This window comes from Gymnoscopelus microlampas (assembly GCF_963454915.1).
Source record: "Gymnoscopelus microlampas genome assembly, chromosome: 11".
Taxonomy (NCBI): domain Eukaryota; kingdom Metazoa; phylum Chordata; class Actinopteri; order Myctophiformes; family Myctophidae; genus Gymnoscopelus; species Gymnoscopelus microlampas.
The window spans coordinates 51,763,951-51,786,653 of NC_139948.1; the positions used below are offsets into that span (position 1 = coordinate 51,763,951).

Sequence of the window (22,703 nt, forward strand, 5' to 3'; positions counted from 1 at the left end):
TATCATAAATAATATTAATAATAATAATATTAATAATAATACTATTAATAATAATAATAATAATAATAATACAAACATTATTTTGCACTGTCATTTTACTCTGTCCTTTTTCTTTTTTATTTATTCAAATGTCCATTCATAACGTGTTTTTTTTTCTCTCTCTTGATGGGCTTCTGCTTAATGTCTTGAGTAAAGAAGTTGCCTATAAATAAACTTGCCTCATCATTCACACCACCCGTATGCTCAAAACATGATTTCTGTGGACACAATCTGGCTTCATGTACAAAGTATTCTCAGTCCCCACTCTGTTTTGGTGCCCAGATTTACCTAGTGCCCACAATGTTCTGGTGCCCACTCTTTCTGGTTATCCTTCTGATACCAATTCATTATGTGCTACAAGTGGTCACTAGATGTCACTAGATACCAATTTATGAATACAAAGTGCGGCTGTTTATGCCTTGCAGTAAGCAAGGCATAAACATTACATTAACTAAGTCATAAGGCATGTTGTTTTGTTGTTTGATTTTAAAGTTTTCCAATTCAACATAACTATTTAAATAAAGAAAACTTTTGAAACTGTAGGCTTCACAAAACATCTTGGTTTGAGAGTATCGTTTATTCAATCTCATTCCTGTAGCCCAGTAGTTCTCAAACGTTCTCGTGCCAAGGACCCCCAAATTGATATGTATTTGGCCGTGAACCCCCATCTGAAAATATTTTGTGCCAGGGACCAGAAGACAAGATTTATTTAAACACACTCACACACGAAGTGACGCGCTTTGAGCTTGTATCTGCTATTTTTGAATAGGCAACATAAAAATGGATAAAGTGGTTAAAATGATTGTAATGCTATGTTAACTACGGTACTTTTGCTGGGGAACCCCTGAAAACCCCCCAAGGACCCCACGTTGTGAACCAATGCTGTAGCCGACTAAACAAAATAAAGTTTAAATATGAACATTTTACGTGTTTATCATATGCCTCTTAAAACTAAATTAATAGTTGAACAAGTCAATGTCTTAAGAAAGCATTCTATCAAACCAAAAACATTTTACACAAGGGCATTCAATAAAGTAAATAAAAGTATAATTTTCAATGTCTTTAAATCTTGAAAGCACCTAGTTTACAGGATAAATATAGAATTCTAAACAAAATGTCTCTGTTTTTTAAACTTCCAGTGTCTAGTACATCATGATAGAGAGAGCAGAGCCAGTCAGTAACAGGGAGTGGCTTTACAGATTAAACTGGAAGCATCTGAAAGAATCAGTTCTCCATGTGACGGTCTGAACTGCTACATAGGCTTATCGGACACACAAAATATTACGTCAATACGATTTTTTCACGGTTTTATTTCAAAACCGTGTCAGACTTGTTTTTGTAAACGGGCAATGGCACCAGCTGATGAGTCAAACGGGTGAGTGAAAATGATTAGGCTTTTTTTATTCTCATCTGTTGTTTTATAACTATCACTGCCTGTAATGGATAGATTTCTTTGTTTTCTTTTTCATTTTTTTTGTTTAAGCCGAACATGCAGCAACTCACTGACTGGCAGAACAATAATTAATGCCATGTTAAAGACGCTGCTAGGGCAGCATTACACAATATTTAAGACGGGTTGTACTTTGATGTCCATAATGGTTGTGCTAGTTTTAGTGACTGGTCATTTCATCTGATGTTATTTTCTGTTTATTTGTCTGTTCCTTAGATCAAACACATCACAGAATCATGGTAAGAACATTACATGCCACCACAACAGTTTTACTTTTATTGATATAAGAAATTTGAAGAAATTCCTTACACATTTTGTCCAAAACACAAGTCGGTACATAATATATTTGTGGTCAAGAAATCAAGATATTTCTGTGAAATGTCTCTGATTCCATTCTGATTGGCTACGATTGGCTTTCAAAAGTTTGTGGAAGTGGCCCGGTTTGCACAAAATGTCACAAAGCATGTCTGATTATATATATGTGTGTGTGTGTGTGTGTGTGTGTGTGTGTGTGTGCAGGGCCGCTTCTCCCTACACGCACACTACGCAGGTTGCGTGGGGCCCCGCCTACCCGCCGATCAAAGAGGCCCCCTCTCCGCCCCCTCCCTTCAGCAGAAAATAACGTGCATTACTGCGTTCACATCAGCGCAGGCTGCGCAGCACACTAAAACCGAAATAAAGTAACAAAAACATAACTTTATCCGCGGGAAACCCGCGGGAACCCACGGGACACATGCATGTGTCCCGTATCCTGTGTAGGGCCCCTGTGGAGTCTAAAGCGGCACTGGTGTGTGTGTGTGTGTCTGTGTGTGTGTGTGTGTGTGTGTGTGTGTGTGTGTGTGTGTGTGTGTGTGTGTGTGTGTATATATATATATAAATTGTATGAAAATATACATCATTTTAATCAGCAATGTGTCAATATGATTACCACTCAATCAAATGCTATAGGTTGACATGGAAGTGTCGTGCGCACAGTGCACACAGAGCTCATTTCTGACATGTATGAAGCAAAAAGCCGCAGCACTGCTCACCGCATCAATCCATCCAATCTTAACACAAAACACATTTTTCATTCACAATCAAAGTTCACCGCTGTCATGCCTGTAGTTGAGCAGTCACAGAAACAAACAGAACACTTCTTTTGTGCCCCACTCAGGCCACTGCCACTATTGCACAAAACGTATCTGATTTACAAGCTCATAATGTGTCACAGCATGGCACATTGGGTGCATCCACACATAAGATGCAACTTTACGCTAGTTGTCGCAAGCCCTTGTTCCGGTTCCGGCCATTTCTGACTGTTACTGAAGGAAGAGCGGAAACCGGATATGCGCTTCAGACGCGCATTGGGACGGTCTTTCCGTTTTTTCCTATAACATGGGAGTGGATGGGACTTCCGTTGACTTGCATCTTGTGGATGCACCCAGAGTGAGCTCCTCTGTAGGTAGGCTCCTTCCATGCTCGCATTGCACCCACATGTACAGAACATTTAGAGATGTTTTGTGTTAGCCTTAGTGTTGTCATTAAAATACATACCTTTTTATATTTCGTTTTAGAGCAAAACTATAGCCGTTTTACTCCAACAGAGCTATTTGTTTTGTTTGTTTTACAATTACAACAAAAGTACATTTGCTGTTCTAACAAAACGTTGACTTACTGAAAATGCTAAGACAGAAGAAAGGTCAAAGGTCTTTCCTGAGCCTGCATGTTGTCAATCAGCCTAATTACATCCTGCTTAGTTATATTGCCCATAGATATAGAAACCTAGATACCTCATTGGCCTCTGCCGTTCGTTGGAGCAACTGGTATCGCGGCCGCCATTTTAGCATAGGCAAACTGAGACTCAAAGTGACTACTGGCCAATCACAGCGCTCACAGCGCGTTGACTACTGGCCAATCACAGTGTGTCTTTTCCAGGACTTGTCAGTGCAATGGTTCTCAACCAGTGGTCCGGGGACCACCAGTGGTCCTTGAGGGGGTTCCAGGTGGTCCCCAGCTAAATGATGGAGTTGATAACCAAATGGACCCTTATAGATCTTTACATCTTGAGCATAACATTTCACACTCTCAATCAATCAATCAATCAATCAAATTGTTAAACATCTCATCAAACGGTGTTCCGTGGCTCAAATGGTGAATAAATAATGGACCCTTGATATGAAAAAGGTTGAAAACCACTGTTCTAATGCATTTATGTCCATTGAAGCAGACGGTCTCTCCACAATTAAAATCATCACAACTCCCTGAATTTTCAACCTATTTTCAAGCGGTTAAGTTTTTCACAAATGCGAGACTTGGAGTTATGGATCCAGTAGGCGTAGGCCTATAATTGGTTACATCTAAATTGCATATTTTCATACCAAAATACTTTCAAGTAACAGTAATAGTCACAATATATTTTTGTCTCCATTCACTGACAGACTACATGAAATATGCTGGCCACATTGCAGAATTGCCTTTATCCAACATCCTTAATGTGAGCTATTCAGGTCAGAACAGAGCTATCAACTTTGAAAGACTGAAATAATTGTTAATTTGAGAATTTTCTCTGACAAAAACAGCGACTACAAATGAAATGTCTGTGTTCCATATTTCAATTGCACTGAAAGCATAACATATAACACAAATACTCCAAGACAGCCAAAAGCATATCATTCCAAAGTCACAGAGCAGTATTTCATAATGGTAATAATGATAAAATAATACTATACTACTAGCTGACACGAACTGACCATGTCTCTAGGAACCTGTTTAAACTGTAAAACAGTAAATGACGATTTACTATTGCACAAATCCAGAGTGTGGAGTTTGCCAAGTTCCAACTAAGTAGATGTTGCGCAGCTGCTGCCTTTTAAAGGGTTAAGAGCTGCGTTACAAAAAGACCCGCACCCACCTGATTGGCCTACCGAACGCCCCCTTCTGTGACACACGCGGAAGCTTGCCTACAGCTTGCCTACGCTAAAATGGCGCCCGAGATACCAATGCCTCAGAGCCGAAGGAGGCGTCTACCTTTATATGCACAGATATAGAAACCTAGATACCTCATTGGCCTCTGCAGTTTGTTGGAGCGACGTGCTTGGTATGGTGGCCACCATATTTCCGGGGGGAACGGGCACTGGCCAATCACAGCGTGTTGACTACTGGCCAACCACAGCGCGTCTTTTCCAGGACTTGTCAGAATCTAGTTGTCCCGCCTTCACCTGCCTCTGATTGGCCTACTGAACGCCCCCTTCTGTGACGCACACAGAAGTTTCCAGCTTGCCCCCCAGAAGCGGAAGTGCGTCCGAGATGCACACGCTTCAGAGCCAGAGGAGGCGTCTACCTTTATATGTCTATGTTTATATGTCTATGATGTGGCCGACTCACAAAATAAAAGTCCTGCTTCCTGGAGGTAACATGTGACCACCTCACAAAATAAAAGTCCTGCTTCCTGGAGTTAACATGTGACCATCTCACAAAATAAAATTCTTGCTTCAAGTTAACATGTGAACGCCACACAGCCCTTTCATTAAGAGCAACAAGATTTTAGAGTCAGTGGTACTTTGGGAATAACATCATACCCTGTGTTTGTAAAACTGACTGATTACATTTTGTACCAAATCTTTGTTTCCTCTCATGTAGCCCAAGAAATTATCACTGGCCAGGTTCAAGCTAGGGATCAGGGATCCCCAGGACACAAAGAAGAAAAGGTAAGATAGAATGGAATCAATAAACAGTTGTGCTGCAACGGGTTATGAGCTAGCAGATCTGCTATTTTGGTTTACACAACTGCTGTGCAACTACTGTAATGATAAATAGACCTTAGCTCCCGACACAGAGCCCTAAACCTATCCTCAAACGTTTTAATGTCAAGGACCCAAATAACTATCAGAGACTAAAAAGGGTCCATTTGGAACCCTGAGGGTCCCTAGACCAGGGCTTCTCAAAGTGGGTGCCATGGCACCCTAGGGTGTCTTGACGCAAGACCAGGGGTGCCTCAGAATACTCTGATAATATTTGGAATTTTCACTTCAGTTTAATCACTTTAGTCTAAAGTTTGGACCCTCAATACTTAGTAAAACGGACCTGAGTTAAACTGTACTTGATGCGTTATTTTTCAGCCTACAGTACACCAAGTCTCTTCACCAAAAATAGCAGATCTACAAGCTCACAACGCGTCACGTTGTGACGCGTTGTGAGCTTGTAGATCTGCTACTTTTGGTGACCCCCCCATAATAGGAATGATGCTGGTGTTTAAGTGGTCAAATGCCAAGTATAAAAGTTATTTTCAGTCTGTCCTAATGGAAACAAATATTCTCTGGGTAAACGATTTACATATTTACGTCCTGTTAATACGACAAAAGGAGCTATAAATTAACAATGTCATTCAGGGGTGCCTTGGATGAAAAAGTTATTTACAGGGGTGACCTGAGCCAAACATGTTTGAGAACCACTGCCCTAGACCCCACTTTAGAGTTCAATAGAAATACATGTGTGTGAATGAGAGGGAAGACAGTAGAAGTGCGTGCGTACGTGCGTGCGTGTATATCTATATATGTATTTTATTTATTTCCTTTTTTTCCCCCACTACTTTCATTGTTGTGTCAGCTGTTTTTACAGTTGACTGTTTCCCTCAATAAGATCTCCAGCCTTACAGTTATCTCTATCTTGATACCAGGGAAGCTTCAATTTCTTCATTGTTAAGACTACTGGAGTGACTGGTGGTGCCCATGAAACATTCATTAGAAAACTTGAACACAAAGGACAGACAAAGAAGGAATCTGTGGAAGAAAGTGACTACATCCTGGTTTTCTGCCCACTTCACTCACGAACTGGAACTGATGTCGAGGAGGCAATGAAAAAGATTCCAAGTGAGAGTGATAAATCCTCTTACAGTAGGAATGTTTGGATAAATTGATGTATAAATCATCCATCCATTTTAATTAATGTATTAATTGTCTCTCTCTTAAAAGGTGGTAAACCAGTGATTCTGGTGGTGATGCATCACAGACATGATCTCGAAGCTCCTCTAGGTGACAGCAGTAGACATGTGAGCAGAGAAGATGTCATCCTCACTGTCGACACTCTGTTCTGGGAAGGTGAATTCCTGAAGTGCTCCTACAATAAGGAAGCCTTCAGTAAAGTGAAACGGAAAGTTGGACATTCGGTAATGGTTTCATATATTTAATATTCACATACAATGTATTATTTTCTTCTTGTTAAATTGAGGCCTCTGCTACATCTGAATACAGGGTCCGGTGAAGAATGGTGCTGCTTGGAGTTTAATAGGGATTCAGGGCCCTATTGTCTGCCTGCATATATGTCTCTATTATATACATATATATCCATGTGGCATATATGTGGACATAGAAGAGACATATATTTCCTCTATATCCACATATAAGCACGTACAGTATATTAACCTGAATATGGCATAGATGCAGCATATATTTGCCAAAAAGTAAAAAACAAAAAACGTCCGGCCATTAGCCCCCCCTAAATATCGCCTATGCCTTGAGGTGTGGTCTATATTTAGGTGCGCTCTCCATGCTCCTCCCTCTATTTCCAGAGCTAAAAGAGAGCGGGAGGTGGGCTGGCTCCATGCTCCTCGCCTTCCAAAGACCAAAAATAAACATTGACTGGGACCAATATTCAAACCCCCAACCTGCAGATTGTGAAACCTCACCCTTAGATAGATAGATACCTTTATTGACCCTGCGGGGGAATTTCAGTCGCCCAGAGGCAGCACAGCAGTTAAGAGTTTCAGGTACAGAGTAAGGAAAGTACCGTCGTATACAGCAATAAGCAATCAGCAATCAGAAAACCCCAGACCACAGAAAATCCACTGAATGATCAAAGTTCTGTTTTTTGGGGTCTAATTGAGGTCATACAACCGCCCAAAAAATATAAAAAAGTGAAAATGAATGTCATAGAACCTTTAATGTCATAGAACCCTCTGAACAAGATTTCAGAGTCCATGGTACTTTGGGTAATAACATCATACCCTATGTTTGTAAAACTGACTGATTACATTTTGGACCAAATCTTTGTTTCCTCTCATGTAGCCCAAGAAATTATCACTGGCCAGGTTGAAGCTAGGGTTCACGGATCACCAGGACACAAAGAAGAAAAAGGTAAGATCAAATGGAATCAATAAACAGTTGTGCTGCAACGGGTTATGAGCTTGCAGATCTGCTATTTTGGTTACAAAACTGCTGTGCAACTACTATAATGATAAATAGACCATAGCTCCCTACACAGACCCCTAAACCTATCCTCTAAACCAGTGGTCCTCAAACGTTTTAATTTCAAGGACCCCAATAACTATCAGAGTCACAGACCTGTAAGGGTCCAATTGGAACCCTGAGGGTCCCTAGACCCCAGTTTAGAGTTCAGTAGAAATCAAGGGCCCAGCTTGAAAGTTTTACATTGAGGCTAATACGGAAGAGAATGTTCATATGAATGGCTTTTAGTTTAGCTGTTTTACCCCTGCTGGTGTCAGAAAGAATTTATCTTAACGCAAGCGGATGGGTTTTTGACAAACTTTAGACTAGGGGTCCTATTCAGGACCACATGCCCACCCCTACTACCGTTAAATAGGGAGAATTGGAGCTGCGCACCCCCTATATGTTATTCTAGCACCTCTTAGCACCTGCGCTCCCCGTCCCCCATTATGCCGACGCCGTTAGTTGCGCGTGGAGGTGTGCCCGTGGGCGTGTTGTTGCTATCTCCCCCACATTGCCATTCTCAACCCACACATGGGTACGGCTTGGGGAGGGGGGATAGTGGATTCTAAAAGCACCCGCCCGTTTCTCAAACCACCCGCCAAGTGCACACAGACACTGCAATGGCTTTGTGCGTTGGACCATGCGCCCTGTTGCCATGCCTTGAGAAATAAGCAACCGCATCTATGAAAACAAAAAGAAGCAACTATAAGGCCACATGAGCACTTCAAACTACTAACTAGAGCTTTCATATCCCCTAAATATTTTAGCCCGGCTTGACAAATAATTGACAAATTAGACCCAGCCCAGCCCGTCAGTCATTTTTCTAAAGAAGCTTAATTGCTGCATTAAATCTTGGTAATTCTTTAAGAACAGGAGTCATTCCAGCCTATTCCAAAAGTCTATATTTTATTTAAAAAACAGCTTGGAGCAAATAGGGCTATATAAATATATACACTGCCCCATAACCATTTTAAGAATGATATTCGGTTATTATACGAAATATACTTTTAATTGAGATATTTTCGTTTTTTCCATATTGCTGTCTGCATGTCTTAATAAAATCATGCTTTCAGCAAGCAAAATAAGCAGTAGGCTACAAAACAGTTCGGATTACTTTGTTTGATGGGAAAGAGTTTTCGTTGCCCTGTCGCAAAAATTGCTTGCTCAGGGTGGGATTGTGGGTCTCTTCTCTACATGTAAAGTGTCTTGAGACAACTTGTTGTGATTTGACACTATAATAAAATAGAATTGAATTGAATTGACATCCAATGTTACCTCGTACTGCCGCTGCCTGCTCTTATCATTTGAAGAAATAATCCAATTTGTCTGAAGATCCATTATATGTCATGTTGGTTTAAACTTTAAAGAGTGCTGCGCAGTGACAGAAAACAGCTGGCTGATTGATTGATTTGACCTACTTTTGCGCTTCTGCCCTGATGATTAATTATTTGGCAACAGCTGTGTAAGAGTATAACTATTTTAAATGGCTTTCATATACTCTTGGAAAGCCGTTGCTTATTGGGACCACAATACGCTACAAATTAATTAATATATGAATTTATTTGGATAAAAAAAAACGTCGACCCGGCCCGGGTCGGGTCCCGTTGGGTTTGGGCTAAAATCTTAAGCACTTACATTTTTTATAAGATGATCGGATCATCTAGTGTGATTTTAATTTTGGCTGCTGTGTCGTTAAACCCATGCTGCGGGTGAATATTATATTATATATTATATATATTATATTATTATTATATTCCCCACGTAAACGCTACGTTCATGTTTACTGTTAAAGGTTCTCAATCTTTTCAGGCCATCGACCCCCCAAAATAACCATATTTGAACTGGGGACCCCCCCCCCCATTTTGTTTGACTCGGTTCCACAGATAAATATTGTGAAAATAGCCGATCTACAAGCTCTCAAGGGTGGACGCGTTGAGAGCTTGTAGATCTGCTATTTTCAAATATTTTTCTAATACTTTTCCTTTTGATACTTTAAGTACATTTTGATGCCAATACTTTTGTACTTTTACTCAAGTCAATTTTGAATTCTGGACTTTTACTTGTAACAGAGTATTTCTATATTGCAGTATCGGTACTTTTACTTAAGTAAAGAATTTGAGTACTTTTTCCACCACTGCAGCACCGAGACGCACCGACATTCCATAGGTTAAATCGATGCATTTTGTCATCGCATCGCACACTGCTCTACACACTCACACAGACACAAGCACGCAGAGATTTAGCTATTTTATGGATAGATATAGGCTATTAGATGTCATTAATTTATTTACCGCAATATTTCACCCGCGGGTTATCCGATATTAATTAATAACTATATTTGATTGACCCGAACCCACCCAAACCGCGGATCGCAGCAATGTGTCTGGGTTTGAGAGGATATGATTGATGTAAACTTAAAGTGTAGCTCTGTTCGGGATTACTGAACAAAGGTGGATGATGAAAGATAACGGGGACAATATGGATGTATAAGTTAACTTTAACTGCGTCACTTCAGAGGAAACTATGGAGCAACTTCACACCCCTGTTTACACACCCCTGGAATCCATTAGAATGGTGGAAATAGAACAATAACAGCCAAAGTGAGTACATATAGACCTTTCCTAAAACTGTTCCATTTATTATACCCATGTGCTACTGTATGTCAGTGTACCACCGCCCAGCCCTGTGGTCGACCAGCTGGAGGTCCATGGGTGCCTGTAGGAGCGTTGTGGCAACATGATGTAATTAATTATTTGGGAGCAGCCGGTGTGTACCAATAGTATAAATATTTTAAATGGCTTTAAGTTTCATAATATTCCGGATCTGACTAATATGACACGCTTCTTGTTAACACAATAGGCTACAAATTAATATAAAAATGTATTTGGATAAATAAAATAAAAAAGAAGGAAAACAAGCCCAATGTGGCTTATAATAATCAGACCAGGCAACAGTGAAGAGGGGGATAGGCTAGAGCATATATTGGATCGGGGATGACGGCGGATGACGGCTAGCGCAGTCTTCTCTTAAAGGCAATGGCTTCTGGCACGGTGATTGGTTTTATCATTGTAACGCCCAAACCACACCTATGCATAATGTAACGGGGAGCGCAGGTGTTTTGCGGGGCGGGGGAGTACCACAGAATACCAAATTTTGCGGGGCAACGCCTTTTGCCTAGTCCGCACTCCGAAACTAGCGGTTTGCTCCAAGTGGTCCTGAATAGGACCCTAGATGTTCTTACCTTAATAAAAAATGTCATAAATACTATATGCTTCCAGCTGCTAGTTTAAAGTCTCCTTTCAATCAGCATGATATGCGTTTTGGTAAACTATGGTCCCATTTATTTTAAAATGTACGATAAAGTAGGTTGTGCTCTAGGAGGGGTGGGTTGATTTGATTGACAAGCTACACAACCGAAGCATTCATTGTTGTGTCAGCTGTTTGTACAGTTGACTGTTTCCCTCGATAAGATCTCCAGCCTTACAGTTCTCTCTATCTGATACCAGGGAAGCTTCAATTTCTTTGTTGTTGTGACTGGAGTGACCGGTGGTGCCCATGAAACCTTCATTAGACAACTTAAAGGACAGAAAAAGAAGGAATCTGTAGAAGAAAGTGACTACATCCTGGCTTTCTGCCCACTTCCCTCACGAACTGGAACTGATGTCACAGAGGCAATGAGAAAGATTCCAAGTGAGAGTGATAAATCCTCCGAATTTTTGGATAAATTGATGTATAAATCATCCATCCATTTTAATTAATTTATTCATTTTCTCTTTCTTGAAAGATGGTAAACCAGTGATTCTGGTGGTGATGCATCACAGACATGATGTTAAAGCTCCTCTAGGTGACAGCAGTAGACATGTGAGCAGAGATGATGTCATCCTCACTGTCGACACTCTGTTCTGGGAAGGCGAATTCCTGAAGTGCTCCTACAATAAGAAAGCCTTCAGTGAAGTGAAACGGACTGTTGGACATTTGGTAATGGTTTAATATATTTAATATTCACATACAATGTATTATTTTCTTCATGTTAAATTGAGGCCTCTGCTACATGGAGGTCTGACTACAGGGTCTGGTGAAGAATGGTGCTGCTTGGAGTTTGATAGGGATTCAGGGCCCTATCTTCCCCAAGCCACCATGCAACCCGCAAATTATATTTTCATCCCAGCGCTAAATGCAAAAACGTAAGATTCACAGCGCCGAGCCGACTTTGCACCTTGAGGCATAGGCGATTTTTGCCTCTACCACCAGGGGCAGCAAAGAAAATATATGAACATATATGTTTTTATATATGCAACATATGTGTTTATCATATGTGACATATACGAAATTGTCCGCCTGCATATATGTCTCTATTATATACATATATATACATATATGTGGCATATATGTGGACATAGAAGAGACATATTTCCTCTATATCCACATATATGCATGTATATGAACCTGAATATGGCATATATGCAGCATATATTCTGCATATACTTGCCAAAAAAAAAAAAAAAAAGACGGCCGGCCGGCGACCAGCGGGGCAAGTGCCCCCCTGCCCCCCCTAAAAATCGCCTATGCCTTGAGGTGTGGTCTATATTTAGGTGCGTTCTCCATGCTCTATTCCCGGAGCTAAAAGAGAACGGGAGGTGGGCTGGCTCCATGCTCCTCGCCTCCCAAAAAACAAAAATAAACATTTACCGGGACCAAGATTCAAACCCCCAACCTGCAGATTGTGAAACCTTAGCCTGGGACCAGACGAATCTGCGAGTGCAAAAAAAAGTCTGTCTAAGCCAGGCTAGTGAAACCTCACCTTTAGATAGATAGATACTTTTATTGACCCTGCGGGGGAATTTCAGTCGCCCAGAGGCAGCACAGCAGTTAAGAGTTACAGGTACAGAGTAAGGAAAGTACCGTCGTATACAGCAATACAAAGGCAAGAAAAACAAGACGCACCATCAATACAGAACAACAACATACAGTAATATATACACTATCTATTATTCCAAGTTATGTTATAGTTGATCTGACAGAGCGACCATTGTGTGTCTTGTTGTAAATCCTCATAGCTACTGGCACAAAAGACATGCCAAGTCTCATACAGTTCCACCCTGGGAGGGGTAGGTGAAGGAGGGGTAGGTGAGGGGTCGGCTGGGAGGGGTAGGTGAATCTGTTGTTTCCTCTCCTGCTCAGATGACCCACTATATCTATGTGGAGGTGACGGGTAAAAAGGTGAAAGTCCGAAGCAAACACTTCTCCCCCTGACAGAATAACTGAACCTACTAGATACAGCCACTGATGGTCAGGGTTCATTATGACACATCTGATATTTAGATTATTGTTTAAAACCATCTGTTTAAACAGTTTTACTCTGCAAACAGAGAAGTTTTGTTTTAGCCTTAATAATGTCATTAAAACACACACATTTTCATCTTTATTTTTAGAGGACCAAAACTATAGCCGTTTTACTCCAACAGAACCTTTTCTTTTGTTGTTTCACAATTACAAGTACATTTGCTGTTCTAACAAAATATTACCTTACTGACAATGCTTCAACAAGATAGGTCTTTCCTGAGCCTGCATGTTGTCAATCAACCTAATTACATCCTGCTTAGTTATGTGATCAACTCACAAAATAAAAGCCTTGCTTCTTCAAGCTAACATGTGAACGCCACACAACCCTTTCATTAAGAGCAACAAGATTCATTATATTCTGACTGATTATTATTTTGGACCAAATCTGTGTTTCCTCTCATGTAGCCCAAGAAACCATCAAAAGTTCCATCAGCCCCAGGTTCCAAAGGTGGAGGAAGAAAGGTAAGATAGAATGGAATCAATAAACAGTTGTGCTGCAACGGGTTATGAGCTTGTAGATTTCGGTTTACAAAACTGCTGTGCAACCACTATAATGATAAATAGACCTTAGCTCCCGACACAGACCCCTAAACCTATCCTCTAAACCAGTGGTTCTCAAATGTTTTAATTTCAAGGACCCCAATAACTATCAGAGTTGTAAGGGTCCATTTGGAACCCTGAGGGTCACTAGACTTTGGGAACCACTGCTCTAAATGCCTAATTTTAATCCTAACCCTAACCAGAACATTTTCCTAATTGTAAACCTAACGAACATGAAACAACCGTTTCAATTGTGAGGTCGAAAGTTCTCAACAAGCCTGAAAATTAAGTCCCGACCCGACCCAGCCCAGCCCGAGTAAGGTGAAGCCCGAACCAGGCCTGCCCCGGCCGAACAATTACCAACATTTAGACATCAGAACACACTTGGACATATGACTGGCTATATCGCTATTCTATTAGTTACACTAACTGGCCACCAACTACCTAAGTTGAACAAAAGCAATTAAATAACTGAAAGATAGATAAATCAACAAAACTCAAACATAAAGAAACCAGCAGTGGTAATCAGTGTCTGTAAAACTGATCTATTATATAAAACAAACATAATGATGACATTTGCCTCTGTCTGACTATAGAACACAACCCATTTGGAAGGCGCAACCCTGGAAAGCAGAGTCGTGGAGCAGGGCCTGACAAACCAAGTAGGACAAATATACATGTACTTTCACCTATAACCTACAATATACTGTACACCTACCCGGGGCATTACACAGAGCAGAGGCAACCTGCCACAACAGGGACCAAAGAGGGAAAAGCCCCTGTTCAGTGTGGGTTTTATAGTGAACCAAATTGTTTTGAAAACAGGAAGTGGGAGGAGTGCAGTGCAGCTACAAGTTAGTAAAATGATAATATAAATGGTACAATAAGAGTATAAAACAGTTGTGCAACATCAACTGAAACAATCAAAATATGACTGTAAATGAAATATCATCATGTGATGAATTACGTGGTATCAGAATGTTATCGACTGGCATACTGGCCGATACCGATACTAGCATTTTAAGCAGTATCGGCAGCTTTTCTGATACTGGTATCGGTATCGGAACAACTCTACTTTACTTAAGTGCAGGCGAGCCAGGCAACAGGCAGTGCTCAACAGTCTTATGGTAGCCGGGTGGAAAATGTTGAGAAATCTGTTAGTCTGGCCATTGATTGATGCTGTAAATATATTTTGTATCTTCTTTTCCTTGTAGACGACGGCACAGCACAGTCCCAGTTACTCCTGTAAGTCCCTCAGCTTATCACCGCTAATTCATTTATCTGTCAGTTTGTATTGAGTTTTCCAACAAGGTTCTCATTGAGCCCGTCTCCTAATATGCAGTCGACCAACAGAAAATTGATAAAACTCATTTAAGACACGAACACGCCACACTAGACAAAGAAAGCCTTCATTTGAGGTTGAGTAAATCTAATTCTTTATAGCATCAGAACGAGGAAGTTTGTTTTTGAGTATGAACCGCATGAACTGAATGTGAATTTGTGTTCCAAATATTTCTTTTGAAAATGAAAAAAGTAATTGAAAAAACATGGCCCCCTCACATATTAGAAGTACAATATCAGTCACCAGAATGATTCTATCATGGTTACAATGGGTTTGTATATATACATGAATATTACATATCTAAATACTGAATCAAGCAACTTACAAACTGTCCAGGGTGCTCACTAAAGTCTGAGTAGACGATAAAATGACCCCAAACATGTTTGAAATATCCCTTAATCCTATAATAACCGTTTTGTGATGTTGTTCCCTTAGGCCTCATCCTCTGAGTCAACACAAACAAACGTGACACACTGGTAAGTGAGTGTATCCCATTATAGTCCGGCTGAAGAGGTAAATGTGGTATATATTTTTTGTATTGGTCCAAAATATTGTCTACATACATTCATGAAACCACCTGCTGTACCACAGCACCAGTTCCTGAGTTGACATTTGGCAGATGTTTATCACCTCTACCTCCTGATAGATGATAATCTGGAGAGTAACTGACTTGAGAGTAACTTGAGTACACAATTTTGATTGCAAATATTCAGAACATGCATTTTTGCAAGCCTCTGTCATTATAACATAATTCTACGTATTAAAATATCAGCAGGATGGCCATAGGAATGATAGCTGCACTTTAAAAAAATCCATGTATCCTATATTAAAATTGCCTAGTGGGTTGACGGTGGGCGGGCGGACGGTGGGTGGACGGTGGGTGGACGTCACAAACGTACTGTAACATGCAGACCTGCGAAGTGGTCGTAGATCCCTACATCCCGAACACAAGGTTGCACAGGTATGACAGTGGACCTGCATGGCAAGTGCATCACTGCTCAGCAGCAGTGTTATAGCAGTGTTTAACACTTCAAATTGCCATACTTCGGTGACCATTGCTCTTATCAGCGCAACATAGGACTAGCTTTGAAGGCTGCGTAGCGGCCTGAAAATCTAGTTGTTTAAAACCACTAGAACATTTTACTCTGCACCCACATTTACACGTTCATTGAATGCTCGTTTTAGCTTTAGTAATGTCATTAAAATGCATACCTTTTTGTATTTCGTTTTAGATGACAAAACTAGCAGTTTTACTCCAACAACATACTGATTTACTGACAATGCTATGACAGAAGAAAGGTCTTTCCTCAGCCTGTTCTCAATCAACCTAATTACATCCTGCTTAGTTATGTGGCCAACTCACAAAATAAAAGTTCTGCTTAACATACGTTAATGTGAACGCCACACAACCCTTTCATTCAGAGCAACAAGATTTATTATATTCTGACTGATTACATTTTGGACCACATCTGTGTTTCCTCTCATGTATCCCCCCAGGTCCCAAGTTTGGAAGAGGTTCCGCAAGACACGAAGAAGAAAAAGGTATAAAAAAGGATTTGTGTAGTATAGCCTACACTAGAGATCCCTAATGGACCCCTGAAATTTGTTCAAAAATCCGAGTGCAGCCAAGAGTCCTTCCTCAAACCCAGCATGATGTAATATGAGAGTGACGACACTAGCGTTGACTCCCATTGTAAGAATGGAATGCGTAAATGCTCTTTCTTTCTCAATCAGACGGTTCCAATGTTTGGAACTATAGTATAGCCCATAGCGGCCCGCTTTGCGGCAAGATCAAAGCGTGTCCTAACTCTCTCTCTATGGGCCTGCTCAAACCCAGGTCCAGCTCATCAGTGAATCATCATCCCTCAAGTCCGCCTCACCATCCCATTGGCCCTCCAATAATCAGTCCACCAATCAGCTGCAATCACCACCAATAAATACACCTGTGCACTTGCTAATAGCCTATTCTTCCTGAGAGACAGTTCTGTTTGTGTTCAGACCTACACTCTCAGACTCTAAACGTAGGCCTGTTTTGTGTGCATTCTGTTCAGTCAGTCAGTGTGTTGTTTCTATCAGGTAAACATTAGGTATGATTTGGGGTATCCTGTACATTTTCATCATGTCGTTATTGCATTTTAAACAGATTAGGTTAGGTGAGTGCCACCCCCTGTATTTTTGTTTGATTGTTAGAGTAGTAGGGCTTTGTTTAACATTGTGTGTAGAGAAGGTAGTTAGTGAGTTTTTGGTTTTATGGTATTTTTATTTGGCACTCACCTTTGTTCCTGATTGTTTTTGTTCAGACACCTCACTTAAGAATAAAACACTGAATGAAGCATTCATGACATTCAGTTTTACAACACATTAAAAGTCTTTCTCATGGTCCTTCAAACGTGTATAAAACATTTTAACTGAAAAGTACATTCCAGTGATCCATTGCAGACCTGTGTTTTTCTTTCACATTTCTAAAGCCTTTTCAACTGCAATAAAAAAATAAATTGGGTGTCGCTGTAGAGGAATTTTGCCTGTCAATCATCGCCATCTACCACGGACCTGTCGGACCAGCTGACAGTTCATCATTTTTTTTGGGGGGGGGGGTCAGCGCGGCCCCGGCTCGGTGCCCCCCGGGACTGTTTTGTCAACGGGGGGAGAGGGGGGGCATCATCGTATCAAAACACAAGTTGACTGACAGTCAATGACACATCACTGGCTGCTATTTATATATTATTATATCACTACATAATGTTATATCATTGACCTAAATGGCGATATATCAACAAGGACAGGGGTGATTAAAAAAGGATATGTCTGTATCTGAAATGACTTTAGACAGATGGAAAACATTAGTTAAACTCTAACTCTATGGTTAAACTTCTTCTGATAGATGTTCTTGAATGTTAACATGAAATAATAATCCTGTTTAGTGTTTAATTAGCGCGATCGATCGATCGATCATCGTGACAAAATTGGCTACAGCTTGTAGCGACGGCGCACGTCAACACACGTTGAGACAAAGGCAAAGATAAAGATAGCAAGGATTCAACAGTGATGTCACTACAGGAAGTGAAGTAGCACGGACAAAGCTGTTTATAAACCTCAGTGACATCACTGACTAATCCTTGGTATCTTCATGTGACTGACTCTAATTTTCTCTGCTCTGTGGAAAATCCTGGCGACGCAAGGTTATAGATTCACGACGGGGAAAACTTGGACTTCCCGGCCACGTTCTCGCGGACCGGTGGTACATGTGCCGGTCCGCGGACCGATTGGGAACCCCTGGTCCAAAGGGTCCGTGGATCACCTTTTTCGCCACATCGTATCCAAAAAGTTCAGTTACCAAAAAGGTAGTCCCCGAAACCTACAGATGATTGAGGATTTTGCGGAAAGTATTTTTTTTAGGACAGGGTTGAAAAAAACTTTTAATCGCTTAGTCAGCCTGTGCCCATGTTTTCTCATTGTAGCCGAATCGGGAACAGTACTGGCACCTGTCGTAGGGGGTTCTTCCGGGTTGAATTCGGACACTATACCTTTACTTTTTGGATACGATGTGGCGAAAAAGGTGATCCACAGACCCTTTGGACGGGCTCTCCCGCTGCCGGTATAGCCGATACAGTGGGACCTCATCTCGGAGCTGTATAGCGGAGGGAGAGGTTCGTAATGGGGCTGGTGTGCTGCCATAAGTAGGCTACAGTATGTCCTGCCATAAGTAGGCTATGTCCTGTCAAGATTGGCCAGACTAGGCCAGCAGTCAGCAACAGAGATGAGTCCAAGGCTCATGCCGACTCCGTTCTTTGAGTCATTCAATCCCCTTGGATCAAGTGGATCCTGTGTGGGGAAAATATTAAAGTTTGTCTTGTTCATATTCAGATGGAGGCTTCAAAGGGAAGGGCCTGGACAAGACGTTAAATCTGTCTAGTAATGTAGCATTAAACGCTACTCTTTATGTATCCTCAATCTCTACTCGGTATCTAGTGTCAATCACAATTTTTTATGTGGCATCCTTGCTACTCGTTAATATGTGTCATCACTAGGGGCGGAAATTGGTAGGTACCTGAAGATTCAATTCGATTCCGATTCCGAGGGCTACGATTCAATTAAATTGCGATTATTGTGATTATTGCAGTTTGCGATTAATTTACTTCCATTATCTTTTATTGATAATAAGAACTAATGGGAGAGATGTGTCACTGTCAGCTGAAAGGTTATATTTGCCAACATCAACAATTGCAGAAAACCAACAAGAAAATAAAGTCCTTTTGTGTAAAATAATACTTACTTTTAACAAAGGCTTCTCAATATTCTGATAACCAACCAAAATATGGCTGCTGCTCTTTGTGTTATGTAGCGATGTTCTACCACATGTCTTATGTCGGGCTATATATTTTGAGAATGTGTGTTTCATGTCTGCACCACTCTGTGTTTGTTCTATGTTGGACACTCTGTGATATAGCTGTTTGTCTGTATCCAACACGATTGTTTATAGTGGTGACTCTGTGTTGTCTGTGTCCAACTCATTTCTGGTTTTCGATTTTGGTTCAGTATGTTCTGCTTTTGTTGTAGTGATAACAAAACGTATTATGTGTTGCATGTATGCTTAAGAGCATGCACTTGTGTTGTCCCCCTCTACCTGCTGCTCCCTCTCTCCTCAAACCCAGGTCCAGCTCATCATTGAATCATACTGAATTTAAATGGTATATAACTGATTCAATTTAAAATAGTCATGAAAACAAAATAAAAGCTCATTACCCTTTTAAATGTTTTAGGAGACCAAATCGTTGCCTCTTCAACGATTCACCAATAAAATCGGTAAATCGGGGACTCTGGTTGGGGAATTTGGTACTTGGCTAGTTTTAAACTCAATCTAGTCTACTGAACTACTGCTACCTGGCTGGGTGTAAGCCCGTGCCGTGGCTCAGCCTGTCATAGCCAGATGATTTGAGTATATCTGAGACCTAGAGAGTCTAAATTGTCTATGGCTCTCTTTGACTATTTATACCTTTTCTCAGATTTTCCTGAGTCACTGTTTACTGTCTTCCGGTCTCAGTTTGCGCACTTTGTAGCACTGCTTTTTTTTTTTTTTTTTTACTCAATTTTTATCCCACGATTTTGTAACCCTATTTTTAACACCCAGTGCCAATTTTCTAAGTGATCCTGGGCACTACCTTCCCTCTGCCAACCTAGGGAGGCCAGTAGCACTGCTTTAAAGGGTAATGAAACAACAGATGTAACAGAACATAGTTTATCAACATAAAAGTTATTATTAATTATACAATAGGTAGTTCCGACCAAGCAATCTGATTGGTTGAAATAGCTATCTAGCCGTGCTTCAAACCAGCATGATAGCACGGGCCTAATCACATTAATAAATCACTCCACACTGCAGTCCGCACCTGATTAGACCATATACTGTATGGCACAGCTGTGCTGTGACGTCACGCTGTCCCACAGTAGGAAAACAAACAGACAGTAGCCTGACCCACCGCCGCCACCGGTGAACAAACAGCTATGCAAAATGGACTATGTTTTTTTTTATTCAATGTTTATTACTTTTCCAGTTTTACACAAAAAGTAGAAGATAAACAAAAGGAGTTTGTGGATTATGTTAAACACAAGAAGTAGACATACAAATAGACAACAAATGCAACCAAAAAAAAAAACATAACGCGAAACCAAATGAGTTCCAAATGTTCCAATATACTTTATCGTACGAAGGTATCGCACGGCGGAAATAGCCGATCTACAAGTTCACAACGCCATCGCGACGCGTTGCATATAGCATATAGCCTACTGGAATCAGCTGTGTTGATGAGACGGTGCCTCAGAGCGCTGCTACAGGGACTATTTGATTTGCGAAATATTTTTATTATGAATTGCCCCACAATATATACATTTGGATGTGTTTTGTTGGTAACTGTTGTGTAATCGCGATATTACACTCGAGGGTGTGCTTTACCTACATTATTGGCACTTCAGTGATGCTTGCGGAACTCGGCTCCGCCTCGTTCCTGGCCGCATCACTGGCGTGCCAATAATGACGGTAAAGCACACCCTCTCGTGTAATGTTGCTTAATTCCACACTTCTAGCATAACCATTAATTAATTCCATCATTCATATAAGTATCAGATGACAGATCACTTTCATCCATTTCATTAGATCTGCATACAGTATAGTCAGGTTCCTGTTTCATGTCCGAATGCCCAGCTTCGCGAAGTGTGTTTTATGTGTGATGTGTGGTAATCTGCTTCAATAAGCATAGGATGCACGTCTGCTCTGTACTTTCTAATTTCTTTCGTCATTAACCACCTTCATCTGCTCCATCACACCTTTGATTTCATTCAGCATTAAGCGGCAAAAGGTAGCTTGATTCTCTTCATTTTAATGCGTATAAGCAAAGTTCATGAGCACCGCTGTGCTACACTCTTTCCTATAGACTCCTTATCAGACAACGTCACACTGATAAGAACCAGTATGCGCGCAGGCCGGCACCAAATGAACCCCACCGCTCATAAGATGCAATGGAAAAGTACTCACGTATAAAAATGCATCCCATCAAACTTTCAGATGCTGTTTTTCTCCCAGTGTGGAGGAAGAATACTTAGGATTTTTACTATGATCTCTCGCTCTTGAAATATATAATCCTTGGTTTCTGTTGTGTGTAAACAATAATAGCGCTCTATAAGATAACGGCACAGAGCCTGCTCTTGCTTTAGGGTTAATAGAGCCCGAACTCCCGGCTCTGCCGTCAGATGACATCAGAGATGGGAAAAGTACTGACATTCTGTACTCGAGTAGAAGTACAATTACTTGTGTAATAAACTACTTTGGTAAAAGTAGAAGTACTCATTCAAATAATTACTAGAGTAAAAGTAAAAAAGTACAGGCTCTGAAATGTACTTCATGAGTAAAAGTAAAAGTATTTTTACCGGATGTTTCTGTGCAAAGCCAATAGCCAAAAATGTAATATTTGAATGCACGGTACATCATCACGGTACATATCAGACTGAATTTATCCTTCAACTTCTAGTTTATGCCCCAAAATGACTGGATATACAGGTTTTGTAGCAATTGTAGAAATATTAGACCTTAATTGTCAAATGTTTATGCATGTTCTAATCATGTAGACTTTATTTTAGACCAGGGGTCTTCAACAGGGGGTCCGGGACCTCTAGGGGATCCTCAGAGCTACTATAGGGGGTCTGGCAAATCTTTGTGTGATAGAATGTTTTTTTAACCACTTGAACCCTATAGCATCCCTATTCTCAGAGGAACAAGTTTGATCATGCATTTACTGTATGCATGTCAGGGTTCTACTGTGGATTTTTTAACTAGTGGAGCGCTACGTCACATGCACGTGCACACGCTCGCGCATACACATGCACGTGAGCGATCGCCGATTGAAATAACCTCTTTAATAGACGGATTTCCGCGCGACGTCATCACAGAGCAGAATGCGCAATCTGCGCATGCTCGGGGGAAACGAATTGTTGCGCCGTTCACTCTGTTGTTATATTCGGGAGTTAGCTAGCCATAATTCTGCTATTATAGGCATAATAGGCATAATGCTGCTATTATATACAAACAGATCCAACTTCCAACAAATCATTTTTATTGAGTAAACAAGGTATTACAAACTGCATAATTTAATCTACTTTAAACCCGGTGAAGATCATTTCTTTTATGAATGGACATTTGACCAGAGCTGCTGCGGGTAATGGCGCCCTCTATAGGCTTAGTTGGCTTACCCCCTCCTCTGCGCGGTCATATCCTCTCAATGTTTACAAACAT

The 22,703-nt window shown here is 40.8% G+C and overlaps 2 protein-coding genes across 4 annotated transcripts in view; both read left to right on the forward strand.

Moving 5' to 3' along the window:
* Positions 1–22,703, forward strand: part of LOC311054858 (interferon-induced protein 44-like) — a gene marked incomplete at its 5' end in the record, with an annotated part of 203,507 nt that overhangs the window by 105,672 nt on the left and 75,132 nt on the right. The gene's annotated exons all lie outside the window — the stretch shown is intronic.
* Positions 1,287–17,216, forward strand: LOC311055093 (uncharacterized protein). 3 transcript variants are annotated; one of them, XR_014601755.1, is made up of 14 exons: positions 1,287–1,414; positions 1,706–1,728; positions 5,111–5,178; positions 6,147–6,339; positions 6,442–6,635; positions 7,534–7,602; positions 11,202–11,385; positions 11,480–11,673; positions 13,444–13,500; positions 14,175–14,240; positions 14,793–14,823; positions 15,356–15,396; positions 16,418–16,462; positions 16,758–17,216. XR_014601755.1 is itself a non-coding variant. In XM_084071191.1 (13 exons), exons 1-12 carry the CDS (start codon positions 1,389–1,391, stop codon positions 15,367–15,369), a joined length of 1,119 nt encoding a protein of 372 aa, XP_083927317.1. In that variant the 5' UTR covers positions 1,287–1,388; the 3' UTR covers positions 15,370–15,396; positions 16,418–17,216. The 3 variants fall into 3 exon arrangements, 2 of the variants coding, with proteins under 2 accessions (XP_083927317.1, XP_083927316.1); XM_084071191.1 differs by having other exon boundaries at positions 16,418–17,216; XM_084071190.1 differs by lacking the exons at positions 15,356–15,396; positions 16,418–16,462; positions 16,758–17,216 and having other exon boundaries at positions 14,793–15,073.